Raw genomic sequence first — 25,428 nt, forward strand, 5'->3', positions numbered from 1 at the left:
CTATTTTTTTTAAACACACAGCCAAATTAATTACTTAGAAGACATAACAACACCATACAATGGCAGTGGAAACACCTTGTCTATTTTTACACACTTCTATTATTTATAAACTATATATTAAGCACTAAATAAGTTAAATCAATAAATCATGCACATGTGCACTAATAAATCTGAAACTTTTACCACATCACATGTATCACATGACTAACCTACCATAACAATTTTATAGCAAAAGGAGCAACATAGCTATGGGTATGAATTTAACCCTAACAAACATAGATAAATATCTAAAGCAATATTTTTCTACTAAAGCATATAAGATTTTATATCTAATATGTGGATCTACTTACAAGTATTCCAAAACATCTTTATGTTACTTTTTATGATTTTTTCCATGATTTACTATGCATTTTTAAAATTTATAGCTACTTAAACTAACATTTAAACTAGAGCAAAAACTATTTAGAAATTAATGGTCAACCTGTAAGGAAAGTTGTAGATCTTAGAACAAGGAATCCAACAAATTTTAGTTTGTATTTTTATCATTTTTTTGCTATTTTCTATTGATTTTACAAATTCATTGCTTTTGAAACTAAAAAGGAAAAGAACTTTCGCAGATAGACCCCTGGAACATTTGATTCTTGCCATCGGGTCCTTGGCCGGCCAAAACAGAGGAGGCGGTGGCGCCGCCGTTTCCCGGCGAGGGGGCTCGCCGGCGGCGAGGGCCCGGGGCAGAGGAGGATGTGGGCGTCGAGAGCTACCTCTAGGTGTCCTTGGTGGGGCCTGGGGTGGTCGGAGGCGGCTCGTCGGCGTGACAATGGCGGCGGCGGCGGTGTGGCTCGGCGGTGGTGGCGCTCCGGTGTGGGAGGAGCGGCAGGACCGGGCTGGGGAGGTTTGGTGGAAGGTGAGGAAGCTCGCAGGAAGGTCAATTTGACCAGTGGAGGGGCGGAGGGAGGAGTTCATCGTGGAGGCCATGGGCGGCGGCGCTAATGGCAATGTAGCTCGCCGGCAGCGACATGTTGACGCTCCTTAGCGCCCCAATTTATATACCGCAAGCGCACGGATCGTGGTAGCTTTTCCCTTAGAGTACTCCCCCAAGGTTTATCAATCCGTGGATCGATAAAGAACTACATAAGGTTTTCCATCTAATCTAACGGATCTATCCTAACATGAAGCATGAATTGCACATAAAGAGTAAACCTTTGATAGATATGAGTGTTGTGTAAAGGTTGATCTCATCCATGAACGTAGGCATAACCATAGCAAAACCGAAGATATGACTAGGCCTATCGTCATCTAGTTGTAGTTCAAGCTAACGAGCAAATAAGTCGTGCATCTCAATCAATAGCATCTTTAAATCAAAACCTCCAATCCAACCCCTCGGGAACCCTTCTACTCAGGCCACGCCCTATCACGACGCTCCCTTTGGACAAAAGCACCCCGAAGCACGCTAGACGTGTCGAACCCCCTTGGATAGATCCGGTATGAACTCCTAGCCACCATAGCTACAAGAACACCCCATGCAATCTATCTCGAGAATAGATCTAGGAATAAGCGCACCCAAGGCAACAACGAAATAAAAAAGGAGAGACATGATCGCTAATAGATTCGGAAGACATGATTATCATTACTCACATAATAGATGTGTTTGGATCATCACCGCTGTGTGCACACCATCGATGAATCCAATTAGCTCAAGAACTCCGCCATGGCACAACCACGTAGCGAGGCCATGGCGGCTAGGGGCAGCCTAAGCCATATTCTAGACAACTTCGAAGACTTACGGCGGCCGTCGTCTCCCTCCGGTCTTGGCCCTAGGTTTTCGTCGAGTTCTGGGTGGATGGATGCCCCGAGTTGAATAAGGTGCGAGCTATTTATGAGCCGAGGAAGCCACCGGTTGAAGGGGAGGCTGAACCGCCTCGGAAACGGGCTAGGCCGGCCGGCTCATGGGCCTAGGCCGGCCGGCCTACCCTCTTTCGGGCCCGTCTCGGTCTCATCTTTCGCGTGTAGACTCCTCGCATTTTATAGAGTTTATGTCCTTCACGATTGCACCCCTTTGGACGTCGTTATCTTGGAGATATCTTCGAGGAAAGGATAGGATAGGGAATTATTCCTTAAATCTTCATTTTTTTGAGAATCTCCTTAAATCTTCATTTGCTTTGCTTAATGCCGAAGTATCTTGATCTCATCTTCGCGGGCTTGGTCCTTTGGGCTCTCTTGGAGGATGGATGTGCATGAATGTGCTTCGAATCAACATGGGTTTTGGCCTTCGTCTTTCTCCGTGTTAGCGCTTGATCACGGGCCTCATCATTTCATGCTCCAAAATATGCCAAAAACCTGCAAAAACGAAGTTCCACCAAAATATGTGTGCAAATGTGAAAATGACCAATAATTAGGCCGGAGTTAGGACAGTTAGTGATTTTGATATTAAATTCATGCCATTATCAAGGATAAACAAGGGATAAAATAGGTACTTAAGGAGCGCCAACACGGCACTTCGGTGGCCCGGGGCGGCGGCGAGCGGGCCAGGGAGCTACACCGAGGCGAGGGGAAACGATTTCCCGGGTCGTTTGGGGGCGAGGGAGGGCGGAGGAGGGGTCTCGACGGTGAGCCAAGGGGCGGCGGCCATGGAGGCGCCGGCGGCGGCGGTGCTGCGTGGTGGCCTGTGGCGCATAGGCGCTGTCGCGGCGCAGGGAGGCGGGGCGAGCAGGGGAGGCTGGCGTGGCCTAGGCGGCGGCGGCGAACTCGGCTCGTGGCCGTGGCGGCCACGGCGATGCACGCGCGTGGGAGAGGCGAGGCAGTGAGCGAGCGCCGTGCCGTGGACGATTTGGCGACGTCGCTGGCCGGGAAACGAGAAGAGCCTCCACGACAGCCACGCTCGGAGCTTCGGGAGACGCCTCCCCCCATACCGTGCCCTGTGCAGCACAGGAAGGGGATGGAAGAGGATGACAGGGTGGGCTCATGTGTAAGCTCCAATTTGGGTAAAGTTTGTTCAAATTTTTGTGAATTTGCAATTGCAAGAAAATTTCAAAACCAAACAAAAATTCAAACTTTTGTTATTCGGAACTTTAAAACATTTTTTTTTCCATACTTGAACCGGTAATCTTATGTGTTAAAATGCTAGAAGATTTTATGTTTTGCGTATGCATAATTAGTGCTAATGATGATATATTCGTATGCTTAGTTCCAACAAGGGTGATTAACACCCAGGATGTTATAGAACATATAAATGCAAATCTATCTCTCTGTGCAAATAGTGCAGACTCTAATCTGGACCACCAGATCAACATCCAAGGGGGGCGCAGAGGGAGTGGGAGGGGAGATTTTCAAAAATGTGATTAACCAATCCAAGGGCGGGCGGTTAATTGTAAAATTATCCAATCTCCTATGCCACTTGGATGTTGATCTTGTGGTCCAGATTAGAGTTTGCATGGTTTGCACGGAGAGATTGGTTTGCATATGATATGTTCCCCTTCTGCTATGCATAATCCGGCAGTATGATGTTGATTTTTTAAAACAATATACATCTCTATATATTCCTAGTAATTTAATTTCATCATGAAAAGTTTATATACACTTAGTTTTATCTCACAGCAGAGCACATCGAAGATCTCGGAGCAGCGCGGCTCTGCGATCGACACGTGTCTCTGCGATGATCGAAAATCTTCCCACGAGACCGAAAGTAATGCAAATGTGCACGCAAGGGAGGCAGCACGGACGACGACGACGAAGAACGAAGATCGGCGGCGACGACGATAAGGCCGGCCGACGACAGCAGCAACTCATCAAGCAAGTCGCAAAGCTAGTTTGCAACAAAGCACAGTAAGTAATAAAGGCGCTGGCTGACTGATCGACTCAGATGAAGAAGCAGATCACACACTCTAGCTCGATCGAGCGTGGGGACGTGGGTGGCACGCCTTTGCAGGAGCTAGCGGACAGGGAACGACGCACTCTTTAGCAGCAGGATCGGAGCTTTCCGGATAAGAACGGCCTGCATCATCCATGGTATCCGAACATGGATAGAGACGACGACGAACGACACATGTCAGAGAGAGTCCGGCGGCGTCATCCTGAGGGAATAGCCCAAGCTGCCGCGCACGTGTACCGGTGGACTGGCCGACGTGGCACTGCGTGCCTAACCTTCGAATCTTGGTACGCATGCATGAAATATTAAATGCAGTTAAAAAATAATTAATTATATAGTCTAATTAGTTAGTATGAGATGAATCTTTTAAATCTAATTAATTCATAATTAGATGTTATTTGCCAATAATGAAATATACTACCGTATCAAAACCCAATCTTTTTCAACAACTAAACACACTCTAGGTTTGCTTGGAAGGATAGCTCTCTAGCTCTGACCACTTGACCAGCAAGCATGTAATTAACCAATGTGATGGAGTGAAGTAGTGGTCAGGTCAATCTTCTCGCTCCATCGCCTGCTGGTCAGAGATGGGACAGTCCCACACTCCCTCACAAGCGGCTGACATTTGCGTCGTGCATCATCTCTGTGTTTATCTAGACGCCACTTGCGAACTGTAGCTGAGTGGCCTGTCGTCTCGCCAACTGAAAGAAGCGAAGTGCGAACGCGCTGGTAGCGCGATGGGAAGCGCTGCCGTCGTGGAGCCGCCCGGCCGGATTCGATCCCTGGGACGTGTCGGGTGTCGCACAGGGAAATTTTCTCAGAGGGGTGCTGAGGCTCCTGTGGTGTGAGTGTGGGTGTTTCACAGAGGGGTGCTGAGGCTCCTGTGGTGTGAGTGTGGGTGTTTGTGTGTAAGCCCCGATAGGTATGTTTTCGGATTTCTCGCCAGCTCATCTGTGTTGAGCGCGCGGTCAGTGTGAATGCTCAATTGAATTCTTACATGATTCCCAGTGCTCTTGGGTGCTTTAAAAAAAAGCGAAGCTTCAATCAGTCGCCATGCACTCGCCTGCAGGTTCTCCAAGTCAGAAAAAACCCCTCTAAGAACAGGGCTAATGGTTTAGCCAGCGGCCGGCGGAATGCAACAGCCACGTCACACATTCAGTCGAACAACACAGCTAGCCCGTATAATAGAGTTGCTGTTGGGTTGGCTAAGAAAATCATTGCATTTAATAGCAAGCACTTAATGCGGGCGGAGCAAGAGAACGAGTGGAGAAAGAAATCGCCAGCTGAATCGCCGAGGACGGGCTGGGAGCGAGCGTCTCCGCCTCGGTTCTGCGGCCGCGAGCTAGCGACTCGCGAGACGCCCGTCCTCCTTTCTCGCTCCTCAAACTCGGATGAAAGCTGACGTGGTTGGCTGAATCGCCGGCTGACTAGGCCCATTATATTTGCTCTAAATTATTCTTCTCTCTCCAAATGATCCCTGCTGGCTAGGCCCATTATCTTTGACCAGGCATTTAATTTTCGATGCGGTATCTTCTTCCCAACTACATCTGTAAACGATTGGAGGACAGCCCAACTACGTCTTAGGGCCCGTTTGGGACAACGTTCGCGGCGTTTAAACGCGAAACGCAGAAATAATCACGCCAAACAGTTCGCGTCAGATGCGCGTTCCCCGATCGCACCCAACACAAAACGCGGAGGATTGAACTGCGCAGGGAGAATCAGAGAAGCGACGTTTTGTCCGCGTTGGCATATAAGCGAAGCGCGTCTGGCGGTCGCTGTCCCAAACATGACCTTAGTATTTGTCGTCAGTTTCGTCTTCTTGCTTCGAGTGCATATATAAATGAGAAGAAAACCAGTCCGCTAGCTAGCTCTTAATAATTAGCAATGGCAAATTATATCGATCGGTCTGTAGTCGCATCTTCAACCATGTGGTCTAATCAGTTTTTAAGGGTTTTCAACCCCTGAGTACAGGTGAGGAATTGACCCAGTCAAGATACTGCGACAAGCTCAATTATATTAGTCAAAGCTGTTGACAAAACACTTGTATATGCATTGAATGATCATCGGGTTCTTTATTTACTTTTCCCCAATAGATTTTTCTTTTTTCTTTACATGTAAGGAGAAGATGGAAGTTTGTACTAGTACAGATCAATAATTGTAACTGCAAAGGTCAGGGATTTTGCAGCAGCTAAACAGAACTAACAAAAATCATTCTGAAATTCTGTAGTCGCAAACAAGGCCTAGCATTGACGCTATAATGAAGGGTGGCTAGAATAAGCCGTTCTTGCCGACATCAATTACCCCATAAGTCCATATCAAAATATCCTGTTCTAAGTCAAACTTCTCTAATATGACCAAGTTTACAGGAAAATGTACTAACATGTAGTACTATACCAAATAAATACACTATCAGGCCATATTTTATATTGGAACAAATAGGACTAATTTGATGTTGTATATGTTTATATACATACTTATCTATAAACTTAGTTAAAATTCAGCAGCGATATTCTACACCTTGGGTGTAACGGTCATTCTATACCCAGCTGTCAAATTACTGACCGAACTGATAAAAACTACTGTATTACTAATCACATTCAGTAAAAAGATGTCACTAATTACTAATTAGTGAGGCGCCGCTGCATTTAGGGTGTAGAAGGCACATGCATGAGGTCAAAGTAAGTAAAGTTTCAAATTAGGAAAAGAAACTAAAGCGACATGTATTTTGAAATAGATGGAGTCCATCCACATTCAAAACATTAAACATATGTCTAGGCGGTGTAAAAAAAACGAATAAATAACGCCCAGTTATAGTGTACAATTTCATGATATAGTTACCAAGAATGAAAACTAGTTAACTATACCAAATAAATTTTATGGTGATGAAACTCTCCTCATATCCCACGAAACAATATCATTCTTTCTTATTGTCATGTCAACAAAATTGATGATATTTAATATTATAAAACCTTCCATAAAATGTCTATTGAGACCGGTCAAGGCATCAACTCCTCGAAATGTGTCAATGGATCGGCTCCCACACATCTTTTCCTATTACTAGAGAAACTATATCGGATAAAAAGAATTGTAAAAGACATAAATCTGCATATGTCATTTACTTATGTCAAGCCCAAACACAAAGTGTGCACTGATCGTCAAAGTTCCAAAACATTGACTACGCGTGTCCAGAAGTGTATGTATTCTTAGTTGAGGGAATTTATGGAGATCCAAGTTCACGATGGTGGCCGGTCATGTTGAAGCGCTTGATCCATCATCCTAATTTGACCGCCGGAAAGTGATTGGCCACGGTTCCTTCTTCCGTCCCTGTTGCGTCGTCCATTGGCCGCCTGCTCTGATCGATCCTCTTTGACCGGCAGCATGGCGGCCGTCAGTCGTCGTCGTCGTGTCGGTTCTCGACGCAGAACCGTTGACTGCAGCAGCCTCACCTGCGCGCTGCTCAGGCAGGAGGCTGACTAGTACTAACTAGTAACTACTCCGTTTGTCCCGCAAAAACTGCTCGTTTAGCTTTTAAATTTTGTCTCACAAAGACTGTTTGTGATTATACTAAAATCCATCTAATTAAGTCAATATCAAGTATTAAAAAAATAATTGCATTGAGAAGGGCATGGAGCTAATCAAATGTTTAACTAGATTTTGCTTTTCTAGTTCCAATGCATTTACATTCAGGTCAGACTTGGTTTTTTTTCAGTTTCAGTCATAAGTCCCGTCATATCGCATATTTAAACACCAATTAGGAGTACTAAACATAAACTTATTGCCAAACTAATTTCATGAGTGGTGATTTAATCACGAGACGAATCTACTAAGCCTAATTAGTCTATAATTTGACCACCACTTGCTACAATAATCATCCGGTAATCATACATTAATTATACTTAATAGATTCGTCTAGAGTTCTAATTGCAAGTTATGCAATTAGTTTAATATTAAGTTGGCATACGAACATTTGAATTGACATCCGAACATTCAATGTGACAACTACTTAAAAACCAAACGAGGCCTTATTATGGATCTTGTCTGAATGTGTGTTTCTTAAGCATGCATTCGGCTTGTCATCCTAGCTCAATGTGAAAGGGTCTAGACTAGTGATTACAAGAGTCTCGGAAGCACCTCAGGTTCTGGATTCGACTCCATGTGGGAACGAATATTCTAGTATTTAATATTGTTGTGCTTCCGGTGGTAGATAGAGAAGCACATGTGGTAGATAGTGTGGCGCATGTGTGACTTCATTAATCTCGAAAATTTGTCGGCTTAATCTTCGAAGATGCTCATAGAGGTAGGGTTTGCGTATGTGTGTTTATAGGATAAGTGTGTGTGAGTTGCGAGCGTCAAAGTTGTACTGTATAACTGTTGTCGGTCAAAACCCACCGGCGAGTAGCAACAGGCAACACGTAGAGCCGGGAGGTCGCCAGGGCGCTGGCAGGCACTGCTCCCTCGTCAACGGCCCGCAATCCTAGCACGCGCTGCGGCTTTCTAAGACGCAGGGCGTGCCACCTGACCTATACCCGATCAGTAAGGTGCGAACGTGCTTGCGACGTTTTGGCTGCATACACAAACACGTGCAAACATAAGTCCGAGCCGTGGTCGGCTCCCCGGGACGACTCTTGCATCGGCTTTAAAGAGCCGATCGTGTCCCGGTGTCAGATTGGATCTGCATATCCAGATGGTAATGGATAAAGCAAATAACTACAAAAATTGCTTCAATTAAATCTAACTAATCTAATCCACGACGGTAAAAGCTTCACTGCTAGATCGGAACATCCTACACGTAATTAGGCCTAACAAGCGTAATAGATAACCAAACCTTAACCAGAAAAGAGGCCTAAGAATAAGCGAAAGCCGATTCCCGGATCAATCCCTATTAAGATCAAAGCAAAGCATCTAATACGTCGCCGGATCATCCAACCCGTTTGTAAGGCCTAACCTAGCAGATATTACGCCAATTCTTATGAAATAAGAACAAACCATAACAGATCGGATCTACTAGATGAAAAAGAAGCAGGGTGTCATCTCTACGCGACTAATTCCATACAGCAAGAATTAGTATAAGATTAAAACATGATCGCACAAAGATGACGTGGTGTTCGTAGATGATAAGCAACAAAAGCATGGTAGATCTACTAAAAGTCATGCTACGAAAATCAGGATAACTAGCACTACTCGCCATCAAAAAGGCTTCAGTACGAGTAATACCAAGGTAAAAGCAAGAAAAAAGCTGCCCTGATCGCAAGAAGCGATCAGGGCAGCATGACGCTTACTTGGATGAAACCCTAGAATTAGGGGTGGCGGTGCGCCGAGAGTTGTTGTTTTCGAAACGTGATGATGTTCTTCTTTTACAAATATCATAGGGTACATATTTATAGTCCAGAGACTTGGAAAACAATCTAAACTAATGTGTCCATATCAGACTCTATCTCTAACTCAATCTGAACTAAATCTAAGGATACATAGCCCATATGGCCCAAATGCTCACGCAGGAGCCGATTCACAAGCCTTCTTTGATTTCTGCTTTAAGCCCAACTCGCTTGCGGCCCATTAATTACTCTGTTAATTTATGGCGATAACAATAACCTTAAAAAACGGCCACCATTGTTTATATTTCTTTTAGCGATAAAGAAAAAATAGACTTTCTATCCCCTCCACTATTGATTACTTTTTTAAGATTACATAGTACAATTCAGACACTCACAACGCACGTATGCACATCCCTATGAATGCAGGAGCACAATTCTATCCCCTATGAGTATATTTAAAGACTGAACCGATAAATTCTCGAGATTGACAAAATCACCACAGACGCCTCGCTATCGGTAATGTCTCCTACCACTTAAAGCACAACGATGATAAATCCTAAATTATTCACTCCCACAGAGAGTCGCAGCCAGTACATGAGGCGCTATCGAGACTCCTGTTACCAATAGGCTATAGGTCCTTTCGTTGGATATTGATTACTTGAGGTGGTTTATATGTGGATGTTGGTTGTCCCAATCTTCCGATAGGTGCAATGCAAGGTTAACCAATGTTGGAGAGTGACTTGGACGATCCAATTTCTAACTTCAAACACTAGGAGACTTTGCACCCTTATTGGGTTGTATTTTTGTGCGGTCGCTTGTGGAGGTGGCATGTTTCGCATTAGCGACCACACATGATGAGTGGTCTTTTTCATAAACTTGCTGTGAATAAGGTGCGTTATACAACTCTTGGTTTTCTCTCTCGGTGTCTCGTATACGCATTGGTTCTCAGTGATTAGTGTGAGCTCCGGCGACTTGCAATACGGCCGGATGACATAGTGGACCATTGAATCCAGATTGGTCATGGGCCCTATATGCATTATACGGATGCCAGTCTCAATGGAAAGACATTAAATTCTATAGCACATTATCAAGTTTACTAACATGAGAAGGAGAGATAGAGGGAGTTTCATGAAATGGAAAAGGAGATTTATCCCGATAAAACTTAGTCGGCACAGTTACGTAATTCTCAGTCTTGGTAATCATGACATGAAACTATGCACTGAGATGGGTAGGTCATTCCTAGTGGTGGCTTCATGAGAGTTTTATGCACATTAAATAGGGTGTCATTTGACCATTTTAGATGATGTGGTACTAGATTAATGAGGAGAGAGATGAAATGGATTTCATCTAGATGAAATCATATATGCACGGTTACCAACTGTTGATGAGTCTTAGGCTAGTCTCAATGCACAGTGTCATTGCACAATTACCAAGAGTGCCATGTAATTTGATACTGGAATAAAACTACCTCCCTTAATTATAGTTTCATTGCACAGCTTCATAGATAAACTGTCAAATTTAATTGTTGATTGTTAGTAATGATCAAATATGCCATATAACCAATAGAAGTTTATGATGAATATGTGTAGATGAAACTCAAATCCTCTCAATGGAGTTTCATTCTAGTTTCATGGCTTTTGTTAATTGTGCACACCAAGTTTCATCACCGTAAAACTCTATTCTTCTCTTCCTTCTTAAATTACATGCCATGTCATCACTTTTGCCTACATAGCATTAAGGCTGGACGAAAAACTCGTGGCTCGATAGCTCGCTCGGCTTGGCTTATTAGTGGCTCGGCTCGGCTCGGCTTGTTTAAAAATGTTACCAAGCCAAGCTAAGATTTTAGCTCGGTATGTTAACGATCCAGCTCGAGCCGGCTCGCGAGTAGCTCGTGAGCCAAAACGAGCCACGGCTAGAGCCAAAGCAGCCCAACAGGACTTGGCCCATCAGCCCAACAGCCGCCGCTCGCCCCTGTTTCTCCGTCGTGACTCACGATTCCCCTGCTCCCTCCCAATTTCTTGTCGCCCCCTGCCTGCCAGCCTCCCGAGTCCCAATCTCCCTCCTCCCTCTCGATTTTCCCATCGCCGCCCATCACCCCACTGGCCGCCGGTCAAACGCCCGCCCAACCCTCGACTCCTCCCTAGCCCACCACCACATCCATGAGGTGGCCTAGCCTGAGCACGAGGCCGTGCGCCAGCGCCTCCAAGGCTCCAACCTGAGCAACAGCTCGGCATCATCGGACTGGCGCGGAGGGCGCAGTAGGTAGGCGATGAAGGTGAACCCGTACCCGGCGAGGTCCGGGCAGCACCTGCGCATGGGGATGAAGAGGGACCAGGCGTGGAGCGCGAGCCCGTGCGCAGCATAGCAGGCAACCATGGTGTTGAAGAGGACGAGGTCCTTTGTGCGGCATCTCGTCAAACACCCTGCGTGCGTAGGAGATCTGCCCGGATTTGGTGTACACGACGGCGAGTGCCGTGGCGATGTGGGGCTGCGTGGCTGTTCGGGACCCCGGCCGGCTGAACACCCCTCCCCGTGGCCATGGATGAAGACCAAGTACGCCCGCATGTTCCTGCTGCACCACCGCCGCTGAAAAGCTTGTTGTGGCTCTGGCTCACGGGTTCATTGCTGATGGCTGTCATTTTTTTCAAGCCGGCTCGCAAGCTAAAAAGAGCCAGCTCGAGCTGGCAAACAAGCCGAGCCAAGCCTGACTCCCCCTTGCTCGGCGTCGAACCCGTCGCCGCTCCTCCACACCGGCCGCCGTGGCCCTTTTGCTCCACGCCGGATCCGTCACCGTTCCTCCACGCCGGCCACCGCTGCCGAATCGACTTGCGCCGCTGCCGAATCGAGCCGCTGCCGGGAGCAGGGACTAAGGCGGCGGAGTGGGGCCGCACGCCCGCTCCTGCGGCGGCGGAGCAGCGCCCCTGGGCCACTCGGTGGCCGGCGAGCTGGGCCGTGCGCCCGCTCCCGCGGCGGAGCAGGGCCGCGCGCCTGCTCCTGAGGTGGTGGAGCAGCGCCCCCTAGGCCCGCTCGGTGGCCGGCGAGCAAGGCTGCGTGCCCGCTCCTGTGGCGGCGGAGTAGCGCCCCTGTGCCCGCGTGGTGGCCGGCGAGCACGGCCGCGCGCCCAGTCCCGCGGCGGAGCAGGGCCACCGTGCCCACTCGGTGGCCGGTGGAGGAGGCCTGCACGTGGAGACGGCGGCGGAGAAGGCGAGCTCGAGCAAGGCCGTGGTGCCGCCGGTGATTGGGGCTCGTCGGTGACAAAGCGAGAGGGCACACGTGAGCGGACGAAGGGAATAGAACGAACCAGTATCTACATAACCAGTGACAGGTGGGTAAATTTTTAACCCAAAAGTCAGTAAAAGCAGGGGGTCCAGGTGCTTTTTAGTTTGTACTAGATGAAAGCTGCTTTTGGCTGTGACTTTAGGTGACAGCCAACCCTTTTGGTTGGGCTGTTGGCTTTTGGGAGCAAAAGCCACAGCCAAAACCCCAACCAAACACACCCCAAATCAGCACGAGCCACAAGCGATTAGCCATTCAGCAATACTAATCTCTCATAACTAATTAGCACTAGCCACCAGCCATAGTCAAACGAACAGAGTTGGTTGACCACTGAATCGACTTTGATCATAGGTTACCCATGCATTGCATTAAACGTCACTTACATGTCGAACGAGATGCTTTGGAATTAATCAACATGCATGCATGGGTCTTCAAGACATAATTGGATATTACAAACTCCGTGCGTGTTCAGGCATGTGAACGGACTAATGTTTACTACTAACTGAGTAAATAATCAACTTTTATCTCCTCACATATTCTCTTCAATTCAAACCATACATATGCAAAAATCTAATGCGGAGCTAACTAGATGTGCTGTTTGAGAGGTAGTATAAGGTCCTCCCCCGCTTCCGAATTCCTCACTTTGGTCCATTGTAGGTTTGACATGGGAATACTGTATTTACATTGGTTAGGCCCTGTTTGAAGCCTTTTATCAAGAAAATATAGTCTGCTTTCGGCTTTCAGCTTATTCTCTCTCAAAAAAAAAACCTCTTACTATTACTAATTGGAGGCTCCTTTAAAGACTTCACGTGAAGCCATCTAGCATTCTAGGTAGACACTTAAAAAATAGAGAAATTCTTACAAAAATTAGAAACATCCGGTTATCAATTCAACAAACTCTGATCATAATAGTCATTGAATCTGTTATCTTTCCTGATAAATTACTCACCTCAGCCATTATGAAAATAGAAGTAACCCCCTAAATATGTAACTAAATTACCCATCTCTACCATTATTAAGAATCTAAAGTAACCCTCTAATCTTCGTGTAAATTACCCACCGATGCCATTATAAAAAATAGTGCAAATAACACTTAATTTTGCATATAAAAGTAACATCTAAATCCGAATCTAAATTATATAATTATAACAAAGTATTAAAATACACCAATATAAATTCCAAATTAATATTTCTATCATTATTAGTATATTATTTATGTATTGTTTATATAAAAATCCACCTGATATGTGTCATCTTGTATTCGTGTGTGTGATAGAAGAGATAAGAATACAAATTCACAAATAAATGATTTAATTAAATATATATCAAACACACGTGGAGGTGTGATACAAATTGAAATTAGTTGTAACAAGCTATAAGATTTAACTTTATATTAATTCTAATTAATCCGTGCGGGAGCACAGGTTGATAGGGTAGTTCAATCAACCGAAATCAGCATTTTTTTTTCAGCCCAACAGATTGAGAGACAAAGTTTTCCACAACCCCAACGGGAGCATTACTATTTTTTTTTTGCCATCTTACAATATTTTCTATTAACTGTGTGTACCGAGATTTAAACCTGGTGGCCTCTGGATAAAGTCGTGCACCCACAGCTACCTCTAGTACTTCCTTTTGGTTCTTGTATGTGTGGTCGCACTGCAGCGATGTACAGCCGTGAGAAAGGAGCAGCAACCACAGGAACTAACGAACCTGCAGTTGCTTCGCTAGCTCTGCCTCTGCGTCGGTGTCACTGTCACTGTCACAGTCACGCGCCGGTTGTCAACGGCGAATACGAAGCTCCGGCGACCGGCGACGATCGGCCGGTTTGACCTCAGGATGGTGACAGCCGCCACACCCAAAAGAGTAGCCGTCGACTCGATGGCCTGTTTTCTGTTTGGACCCTGGCCGCCATGGCGTGTAGCTAGCGGACGCATGTTAGGCCAAAGAAGACGATGGACTTTCGGTGCCCGTCGTGGATACATGCATGTGCAACCAGCCGTTTTTTTAAAAAAAAATTCTGGCTACCTGAACAGTAAACCTTGCTAGCAGTTCGTGCTATGTCCAAGAACAACAAACGCTAGCATTGTTCGATTTGACTGGGAAACCTTGGTTTAGTGTATACGCTTCCCGGCGATGTACGCCTATTGACTTCGTCCATGCTTACTATGAGTAACGAACAAACAAGGACGAGGACTCGCCGTCCCGACTACGACACTGCACTCCTTTTTTTTAAACGTGTCTCATCACTAGGGTACCGCAGGTATTAGCGAAGGGGAAGAAGATCAGGACTTTAGCTAATTGCGCGGTGTTAATTTGTATATATATTTTTTCTTGTCTTTTAGGGACCTCCATGTCACATGGGTGATGTATTTTTAGCTGCGTATTCTTGCACTTAGGTCCGTTTGGATGGGCTAAAGTTGAGGCTAAACTGTAGCACCTATTAGCTAGCACTCATATCCTTAGCTTACTAAAGTATTTGAGCCTTGGCTAAAGTTTAGCCCATCTTTTATTAGCACTTTTGTTTGGATGAACTAGTGCTAAAGTTTAGTACTTTTGGATCTCCATAAGGATCTCCACCAAGCCTATTTAAATTAGTTCAATGTTACTAATTAGCACCTCCAAAAATGTATTTATCACAATTTAACATAATATAATCCCATGCCAATTCTGAAAATAAAAGGTGGCAACTTTTTTTTGTAACTTTCATTCGGTGGTTGCAGGCTCGTTACCAGGTCGTGATCTAATTATTCGCCTCTCTGACCGATCCACATGTATGGCTGAAGTGTCCAACCAGAACTGTTCCATCGACAGCAATTGTCGTAAGATATTGAAAATATCGGGAAAAAAGAAAAAAAGGACAGCCGAATTATTAGACTTGTTTTCGCGCATGAGATGCACCACGAAATCTGAATCTCGCTTGCTAAAGCATCCATGTCTGGCACACTGCAATAGCACATGGCCCAGAAAAACGCTGCGCGTGAAAAACATGTGAACAAAGGAGATGTTAATGGTGGTGAAAATCCGAACCGCACCTTCAACTTATACTTTTGTTACAATCCATATGAATAACACCTGCCTGAAAAAAATACGACCCGAGGAAAAAGTCTATATCACCCCCTCACTTATAGGGGTGGACTACATAATCCCCCAACCTATGAAACAGTTTATATCACCCCCTGAATTTTCCAAAACCGGTCAAATTACACCCTAAAGCAGTTTTGAAAAATCATAATAAATCACAAAAAATCATAAAATAGAAAATTTAATTGTGTTAGACTCCAAATGAGTAGATCTACAAAGTGAATATATAATATGGTATGCTTTAATATATTTTTTTGTTATAACTTTAGATCTATATTTTTCTTCATAGCTATATAAAAATGTATTAAAGCATATTATATTATATGTTCACTGTGTAGATCTACTCATTTGGAGTCCAATACAATTAGATTTTTCATTTTATGATTTTTCTGTGATTTACTATGATTTTTCAAAACTATTTTAGGGGTAATTTGATCAGTTTTGGAAAGTTCAGGGGTGATATAGACCGTTTCATAGGTTGGGGGTTATGTAGTCCACCCCCATAGGTAAGGGGTTGATATAGACTTTTTCCCCCGATTAATATGAGGGCTGGGTTTGGACCGGAATTTTCGTCCCGTGACAAAAATCAGGCCGGGCATGAGCTTACTTTTTCACATGAATCCCAAAAAAATCAATCTGACCGAATATTATACACAAAAATTAAGATTTAACCTAACCCGACACGTATCGGGTTGATGAGCTCGGGTTGAAAATTCAGCTTGATAGTCGGATGGAGCTAGGCTCGGGCCGATGGAAAAGATACCAGTTTTCTTTGACCTAACCCGTACCCCGGTCTAGCTATAATCAGATCTAGACTAGAGTTATGGACCTTGTAGGATCGTATCAGGACTTCAAATTAAAATATTATCAATTACAAAATTATATTTAGGTCTCGTCAAGAGCTATAACTTTCGCGTACAATTTATTTTCATCTGTTGCCATACGAAGAAAACAAAATCTGTGAAAATCAAAGTAATATTAAAAAGGCCACTAACCTATATTTGTTACTATTTTCTAGATTTAATAAAATAGTTTGATGTTGTAGATATTGGTGGAATTTTCTATAAACTTGATCAAGACATAAAAGTTTGATCTATGACAAAATAAGATGACTTAAACTGTGGAATGAAGGGAGTAACTTTATGTGATACAAAATCATATTCATATGTAAATTTTCGAATACATAATAAGATCAATTTTATGTAAAAGCATCTTAGTAATAGAGTAAATGGTCAAAAGATTGGAGTATTGATGAAATAAAATATGCCTTTATATTTTGAGATGCCTGCCGCATGTCATTGCAAACCATATAGGGTTTCCTTTATTTCATCGACCCACACCTAAGAAGAAGTTAAGCTATATACATTTTCTGTTAATTAATCTGAAGAATGTGTATGGATTATTGTGCAAACTAAGTGTAACCTGGTTAATTTTCTTAGTAAAAGCTATTGACGCGTATTTGTTAGAGTGCGCAGCGGAAACCGACCTGATTCCCTATATACCCACGAGCTGGTGCCCTACCAGGCCTAGATCCGGAGCCCAACCAACTGACTAGCTAGGTGAGGGTCTGATTCATTGGTTGGTTTGGCTTCGATGAGTCTAGATCTAGTAGAGCGTCGGCTCGTGGGTAGCGAGCCGGACCGGATTTCGCCACGCACTCTAACGGTATCCAACTCAACGTCTACACCCAAATTTACAATATTTATGCTTTGAGTGGTAGTTGATGTACCTTGATTTTTTTTAGATAATGGATTGAAATTCTGGCTTCATCTACCTAATGGTAGAATCAGACCAAAAATACAACGTTCAACAACCATCACAAACCGAAGAGAGCTGTAGGAATGAAGTCACAGCACTTAAGAACTCAAACAACCGAAATAAAGTTTTTAACTACCCAACACCAACTCTCCTAAGAGAAAGCCAGCCGATGTACCTTGATAGTGAGAAGTGTATACGATGATTTTGTCACTCAAAACTTTCAACCTGGATAGGCGTCCGTAGATAAGAGGTACATTGTGCGTGCACATGTGTATGCATTTGCGTCTATACTTAATCTACTTTTTCTAGAACTTGTACGGACAACTATTTCGTTGTATATTAGAATTTTAGAAGAAAATAATATATATGTTGGTAATAAATGAAAGCCATACTATTTCTCCTCCCTTCTTCTCTACAAAAGAATGAAGAAAAAAACAAATTTTCATGCTCGATCCCACACAAAACTCTACAAATTATCATGGTTTCCACTTTTCGGTTAATTGTTGGCGAACCCAGCGGCAATGTGAACTTGGTGTACGCCGAGGGTATGAAGGCGCCACTATCTTGTCTTTTCGACAGGCCGGAAGTAAAGCGATGCTCCTAGAGAAAGCCCAAGACAACTCTTTTTTTTTATCCTTTTCGCAAAGGAACTAAGTTCGCATAGATATACACATAGGCTAAGTGCAAAAAACTTTGGGCTCGTTTGGTTTGAAGTAGCACAAGTAGTACAAAAATTTTAACCAATAATTAGGGATACTAAATAAAGGCAATTTACAAAACTAACTCCACAACCCTGCGCTACTTCGCGAGACGAACCTAATGAGGCCTTTGATCGCGCGTTTTGGAGGATGGTACTGTAGCATCACTATAGCCAATCATCAATTAATTACTGTCATTAGATTCGTCGTGAAAAATTAGACCCATCCGTGAAAAGGTTTTGCAAATAAACTTCGTTTAGTACTCCATGCGTGTGAGATTATTTTCTCGAAAATTGTGTGTGATAGTTGTGATAGAGAAACCAAACAGTGCCTTTGTTTTCCTCTTTCTCTTTCTCTCACTAGCCAACATAAACATAGAGAGAAGACATTCTCCGCATCTCTCTCTCTCTCCCCGCGTTCTTATCAGCAGCAGCTGGCTCGCCACGTTCCTGTACCAGCAGCTGCCGAGACGAGCGCGCGCGAGGCTCCGAGGTCCAAGAGCTCAAGCTCTCCCCGACGCATGCGCGGATCGATCGATCCAGCCCGAGCGACGGGAGGCGGCGGCGGCAGATCGACCGGCAGCTGACTAAGGTGGATCCCCGGAGGCATGGCAAGAGGCCCCTACCCGCCGACGAGGAGGAAGAGGAGCCGCCGCCCCCGCCGCCGGCGAAGCTCGAGCAGCTGGATGTCGAGGAGCAGTACCACGTCTCGCAGCTGCAAGGAGCGACCTTTATTAGCGGCAGCGGCGGCGGAGGGTCGTCGTCGTCCCCCGCCGGCGCCGCGGGCCCGTCGCCGGAGGCGTACGCGCAGTACTACTACTCGGCGCGCGCCGACCACGACGCCACCGCCGTGGCCTCCGCGCTAGCGCACGTCATCCGCGCCTCCCCCGACCAGCTCCCGCCGCAGGCCTTCTACGCCGCCGGCGGCGCCCCGGGCCACCAGCAGGGAGACCACCAGCAAGCAGCGCCGCACCACCACGCCGCCGCTGCCGCCGAGGAGGAGCAAGGTACGTAGCCATCCGTCTCATCGATCGATGCAAGAAGCAAGCTTACTACTAGCATTCCTCCTTAGCTTGTCCTGTGCGGCCTCCGCTGTCGTCGATGGCGAAAGCATGGCACGCGCGCGGCCTCCGCTCGATTGCGCCACTTGGAAGCTTCGCACCTGCCAAAACCAGTGACACGTCGTCCGTCCACGGATCCAGTAAACTACCAGCACGCAGCTCGCTTAATTGCCCCGCTAGCTGGTCATAATCCCTCGGTTAATTTTGTTAATGAACTCTCCAGAAAGTAGTAGACGAACTCTCTCTCTCTCTCTCTAGTATCGAGCACGGAGATACGCCAATAACTATGCTGAATTATATTGGCAAGGAATATTTTATGCGGCGTACCAATACGTTAGCTCTGACGCAACGCGACGTACTACGGATCGAGCAGCTGATGATTGTGTGTGTGATTTGCAGATTACTAGCTAGTAAACAAACAACTAATTAATCGTGTTGGGGTGCAGCAGGTCGGAGGCGGCACTACCGAGGGGTGCGGCAGCGGCCGTGGGGGAAGTGGGCGGCAGAGATCCGGGACCCCAAGAAGGCGGCGCGGGTGTGGCTGGGCACCTTCGACACGGCGGAGGACGCCGCCATCGCCTACGACGAGGCGGCGCTCCGGTTCAAGGGCACCAAGGCCAAGCTCAACTTCCCGGAGCGCGTCCAGGGCCGCACCGACCTGGGCTTCCTCGTCACCCGCGGCGTCCCGGACCGGCACCACCACCAAGGCGCGGCGGTGATGCTGTCACCGCCGCCGCCCCGGCCGCCGCACCGGCAGCACCAGCACCAGACCGTGGTGCCGTACCCGGACCTCATGCAGTACGCGCAGCTGCTGCAGGCCGGCGGCCGGGGCGGCGGCGGTGACAGCGCCGAGGCGGCCACCGCGGCCCAGCAGGCGGCGCAGGCGCAGCTCATGATGCTGGCCCGCGGCGGCGGCGGCGGCGTCAACCTGCCGTTCGGAGCCGCGTCGCCGTTCTCGCCCTCGCCCTCGCCCTCGTCGGCGCCGCAGATCCTGGACTTCTCCACGCAGCAGCTCATCCGGCCCGACCCGCCGTCGCCGGCCGCCGCGATGTCGTCGTCGGGCGCTGCTCCGTCCACGCCGTCGTCCACGACCACGGCGTCGTCGCCCGGTGGCGGTGCATGGCCGTACGGTGGGGAGCACCACAGGAATAAAAAAGACGCGTGATCCAGCTGGCATAGCCCGGGGGGGATATGCATGCATGCAAGTTGCCATCACTTGCAATGCAAGAGGATCAGACCAAGTAGCTGCATATATGGAGGAATATGCATGCAATATGGGGTAAGTGGCAGTGGTGATTTTTGCTGGAAGCACAAGCATTTCTTGGCCATTTTTCTCTTGTTTTTTTTTCTTTTCGCAATGCATGATCTTCTTTTGTTCATTTCTTGGAGGATCCTCACTACTTTAGAGAGCTAGCTAGCTAGCTGCTAGAGCTTGCTACCTTCCTTGTTTACTGGTGTGTTGCTCATCATCTCTTTAATTTGTTCAAGTGTCAACTAATTAATTGTGCAAACTAATCCAAAAGCAAGAAGAGAGTAATCTTATTGATGCAATATACAGGACCTGTTTTTCTTCTCTCCAAATGATTAGCTTATTCCTCTGCTCATATATTGGTTGGAATTGCTATAACCTCTCTCGTATATATGTTCTGTCGTAGTGGATTGTACAAAGAAACCACACAACCCAATGAATGAACACGTACTAGATGACTTCAGGAACATTGTTTTGAGACACGGTATATCAATCAAAATTACTACTTTAAGGGGAAAAGGGAATATTCCCAATTAGTAGCTTCTGGTATTAAAGATCTTGACTTTTTCTCATCAAAATCATTCTTTTAATTATGCGTTGTTGCATTGGGCATTTGTTCTCTCTCTCTCGGTTTTCAGTTAGTTCCCCCTATACATATATTCCCTTGTTTCTGAAGGATGTTCCCTGCATCTGTCCTTGTCAAGCCTATTTTACATGTGTCATGGTATTGTTACGTAATGGAGTACGTAGCATCTTCCAAACCCCAACCAAATGTACCTTTTCTAAAAAAGATAACACTTGAAGTACTGCCATGAGAATCTAGAGAAAAACAGATTGATAACTAATAGATGTTTAGTGAAGGAAAGCCCTTAATTTATCATGAGATGCCTTGATGATTATCTGCAAGTAATTAAATTAGTTGCCACAAATTAAATACTGTACATATAGTACGCTGAAGTCATATCCATTTCTTATTACCAAATTTATTCTGGGATATATTCCAGCTACACATATCCTCTTGGAGAACTGTGCATGCATGTTCTTAGTGCCATGAACATGCCTTTGCCACGTAGACATAATTAGCAAAAGTCAGAAATGCCAAATATTAAAATATGCGTATGTTGTGATTTAGTTGCATGTGACGAGATTTTTGCTAACCTGCCGACATGTGATATGTGATACGAACATATGGAGGAAGAGGAACCTAGCATCACCACCCATACCATGCTTCTAGAAGCATATGGTCGATCGTGTGTATCGATTAAATGCCAAATAATTCGTTGGTACAACTGTATTTTTATTGGTATGTCTATCAATACAACTTTGATGCATGCACATCCAGCTAGCAATGAATAGATGTAGATATATACACACACACACACACACGACCATCTATGACATATAAAAGGATGTTGTCTTGATCTAACAAGAAACTTTTTTTTAAAAAAATGTTCTGATTACGAGTTTTGTCCCGTTTTGTAATTGAATTTGCTTGTTTCATATTGACACTCTGGTTATTTCTTCCAACTAGTCATGTTTTTAAGGGTTTTTTTTTTTGGAAAGGATAGATGATGGTTATCATGTTGTGGTGATGGATAGATCTTCTTTTGCTTCTTTGCTTTCATGATGGGTGCAAGTATCAAAATTTGACATTTCTTGGCCTGGCAGCACCCTTTTTTCCTTTGGGCCGCCTGTGACTTTTGTGTTCCTGCTGTGTGTGCTACCTGTCAGGCAGCCGGAGCAGGACGCGGCCAGCTTTCGGGTTAGGCATGACTCACGTCTTGATCGATTTCAACTCATCATTTATCGACCCGGAGAAAAAAAAAAGATGCGTACCAGGCCTTTTAGGCGCACTATAGTGCTCCCTCGCTCCAGGTTGAGATAGATGGTCTCACACGTGTGCGTCGGTCGTACACAATTGCCAATGGCACCTAACCTGTCTGATCTGATCATCATGCCCTTCCCTTGTTGAGAGGATAAATGTAGTTCATACGTGAGACAAGATTGAACAACACGTCTGGTCTCTCTGCTGCCTAACTCATGTAAAGTCCTATCTCCTAATTATGCCTAACACATATATGTGCTTTGACATGCATGTTTATTTGTTTCAAATTTTTAAAAGAGTTATAACTTTGTCCGAATAAAGCTACCATGCATTGTTAGCAGGATAAGATGTTATACCCGTCATTATCATGATCATCCTTTCAAGGGCTTTGCCTGATGTTTATATTTTTTTTATCTTTGCATTGCATGCATATAGCAGGAATACTGTCCATGGATAAGATCCTACTTGTTGATTACTTGGTACCATGCATGCTGATGGCAACATCGTTGGCATGCATGGGCCATGGATGAAACACCAATTTGTTGCCATGATATATCTCTAGGAGTTGGGACCATATGTTTGTTGCATATATGTGCCACTATTTATCATTTTCATGCTACTATGCCAGTAGAATTTCCATGCGTGTGTGGGCAAAAACCCCCAAGGAAATGCCTTTGTGGAAAACTTCATTATAAGAACGATAACTTAGACTTGCATATTGATACAGAGCAGCCCCATAGAAGTTTTTTTTAAAAAAAATAGCTCATGTGAAAATACAATTTCTCACAAAATAAAGAATAATAATAATAAACCAGGGGACTCTTTAATTTTGTACCGTCATTTTCTTTCGAGGAAACCACACATAAATACATTTCATTCCCTGATTCTCTCACTTCCTCACATATACTACCAATTTTTGCCGAACCTTCTTTTTGCGGAATATGCATATGCACAGAATGTTTGCGCAGGAATCTTGTTCTCCTCCACGATGTGCATGGCCTTTTGTTTTTCTCTTGTTCCTTTCTCCCTTTTCCCAATTTCCCTTTTCTGTTTATACATGCTTCTTCCATGGCTTCTCCATTAATCCAGAACGTTGCGCTAGTAGTTAATATGAGAACATGGACCTTTCTTCCTCAAAAAGAAAAATCTAAGGACATCATGACCCATACTACTGTCATTTTCAGAAACATGCACGGTTAAACGCATACTCATGAGGAGTTTTATTACACATGTACGACGAATTACATGTTTCCAAAAAAAAAACTTGTAACACCTGCTTACTTAGTTGCTGATGAGTTCCTGTCACGAGTAATAATTCTTCATCATCATAGATATATAGCTTGTTTAGTAAGTATAAATAGCTGGCACTACTACAAAAACGTTGATTTGTCCCGGTTGGGAAACCGCTGTTGTCCCGGTTTCCCAACCGGGAACGCCTGTCCGGGACAAAAGGGGGTGCCCTTTTGTCCCGGTTGTGGCAACCGGGACAAAAGAGGACCTTTTGTCCCGGTTGGTAACACCAACCGGGACAAAAGGTGCAGCCAGCGCCCACGTGGCTGGCGCACCCTTTTGTCCCGGTTGGTGTTACCAACCGGGACAAAAGGTCTCTTTTTTTTTTCATGTTTTTCTTTTCTCAATTCTTTTTCTATTTCAATTATACTTTTGCATTTCAATAAAACTTATGTATTGGAATTCAGTGTGTATGATCTCCACTAATATATACATATATATATAGTTACTTATATAATATTTGTCCTAGATAGTTTTCATATATAAATTAATTCACTTATATATATATGTATACACATATCTATACATGTGAATTCCTTTACATATGAAAATGTCTAGGACCAATATTATATAAATATATATATATACACATATATATTATTGGAGTGCTTATATATATAATACATACATACTCCATCATATTTGCATAGGTATATTCGTTCTTAATTACATAGTAGAATTTGCCTTTTGGAAATTTAATACATACATACATACTCATAAATAGAAATTTAATACATAGACACACATATATATTTACATAGTTATATTCGTTCTTAATTACATATATACGCGTATATTGTCATATTTACTGTGATTGTCAATATTAGATATTCCATCATAGTAGAATTCGCCTTTTGGATCGAGGACTTGCTCAACAATAAATCCGGAGAATTGTTCTTGAATCGCCATAACCTTTTCCTCCGGTATGAGTTTATCGCGCATCTCCCCGACCTATGGAAAAAGGGGATAATTAATTTCGACTAATTAAAATACGAGTTCAAATATTAACAAGTTTTTTTACTTACTTCCTCCTCCCAATCTGTCCAGCCCTTTGGAGGACCTACCAGACCATGGATGTTCTCGCATACATAGTATGCGCACAATACAGTGCCTGGTTTCTGCCTCATACACTTTAAGAGAGAAGAAATTATCAGGTATTTACATGAATATATAATAAAACTAATGAATCGTGCAACGAATCATCCAAGCGCGTACCGGAAAATCTGTCTTGATCTTCAATTCCTTGTCAAATTTGCCTGGATGATTTTTAGCGAATTCTTTCCAAACCCTGTGCATGATTAGAACAATTATAGTCAAGTAACAAAGTGATTCAAATTATCGGTCATGGACGGAGTAGTGGTAGAATTACTTTTTCATCATGTTAAGAAGATTTTCGTATTGTTCTGGAGGTCTCCTCAATGAGTCCATAACCACGAGTAGGCTCTTCTCGGGAATTATGACAATTAGGATCCAGTGTTCACTGCAAGATTATACGGAGGCAGTTCTTGGTAGTTAAGGTTTAAACAATTCGATTACAGAATAGAAAGAGTTAGACGGAAGGAATCACTCACGCAAAGTTGTAAGGAAACAATATCATTTGCTTGTTGTGATAAACGCTTATGTACTTGAACAACATTTGGAATATCTCATCGGTATTGTCGCGTAGAAGCCTCCAATTACAAGTAATTGGGTCGATGAAGCCGAGGTGAGAGTATCCCTTTCTTCTGCAAGTATGTATCTCCATTCTACATGATACCGAATAAATCAAGAGATCAGTATGTTGAGATCATGCAAAACAATACGTAAGGAGAGTAAAATACTTACAGAACCCACAAGGCGACCATAGAGATGTCGAGGGCCTCCTGATGGAATAGTTGGTAAATTTCTTCCCAGTTTATCCATAGAATGGCCTCCCCCCGTAAGAAATCGTCATCTTTAATCTTTGCGCCCTGCATGAAGATGCAATCGGCCATCGCACGCATGTAGTGCTGGTGCAGCTTATACATTTGCG

At 44.6% G+C, this 25,428-nt stretch overlaps 1 protein-coding gene across 1 annotated transcript; it reads left to right on the forward strand.

The window, feature by feature from the left end:
* Window positions 1-817: 817 nt before the first annotated feature.
* On the forward strand, window positions 818-20,624 carry LOC120681078 (SH3 and multiple ankyrin repeat domains protein 1-like). Its single transcript, XM_039962622.1, has 3 exons — window positions 818-904; window positions 18,372-18,999; window positions 19,503-20,624. Exons 1-3 carry the CDS (start codon window positions 818-820, stop codon window positions 20,216-20,218), a joined length of 1,431 nt encoding a protein of 476 aa, XP_039818556.1. The 3' UTR covers window positions 20,219-20,624.
* Window positions 20,625-25,428: the final 4,804 nt, after the last annotated feature.

This window comes from Panicum virgatum, chromosome 7N (assembly GCF_016808335.1).
Source record: "Panicum virgatum strain AP13 chromosome 7N, P.virgatum_v5, whole genome shotgun sequence".
Taxonomy (NCBI): Eukaryota; Viridiplantae; Streptophyta; class Magnoliopsida; order Poales; family Poaceae; genus Panicum; species Panicum virgatum.

Coding starts and splice junctions, on each gene's coding strand:
- LOC120681078 (XM_039962622.1), top strand. CDS start 818: ATGGCGGCGGCGGCGGTGTGGCTCGGCGGTGGTGGCGCTCCGGTGTGG. Junction 905..18,371: donor CTGGGGAGGTTTGGTGGAAG/GTGAGGAAGCTC, acceptor ACATAAACATAG/AGAGAAGACATTCTCCGCAT. Junction 19,000..19,502: donor TGCCGCCGAGGAGGAGCAAG/GTACGTAGCCAT, acceptor GGGGTGCAGCAG/GTCGGAGGCGGCACTACCGA.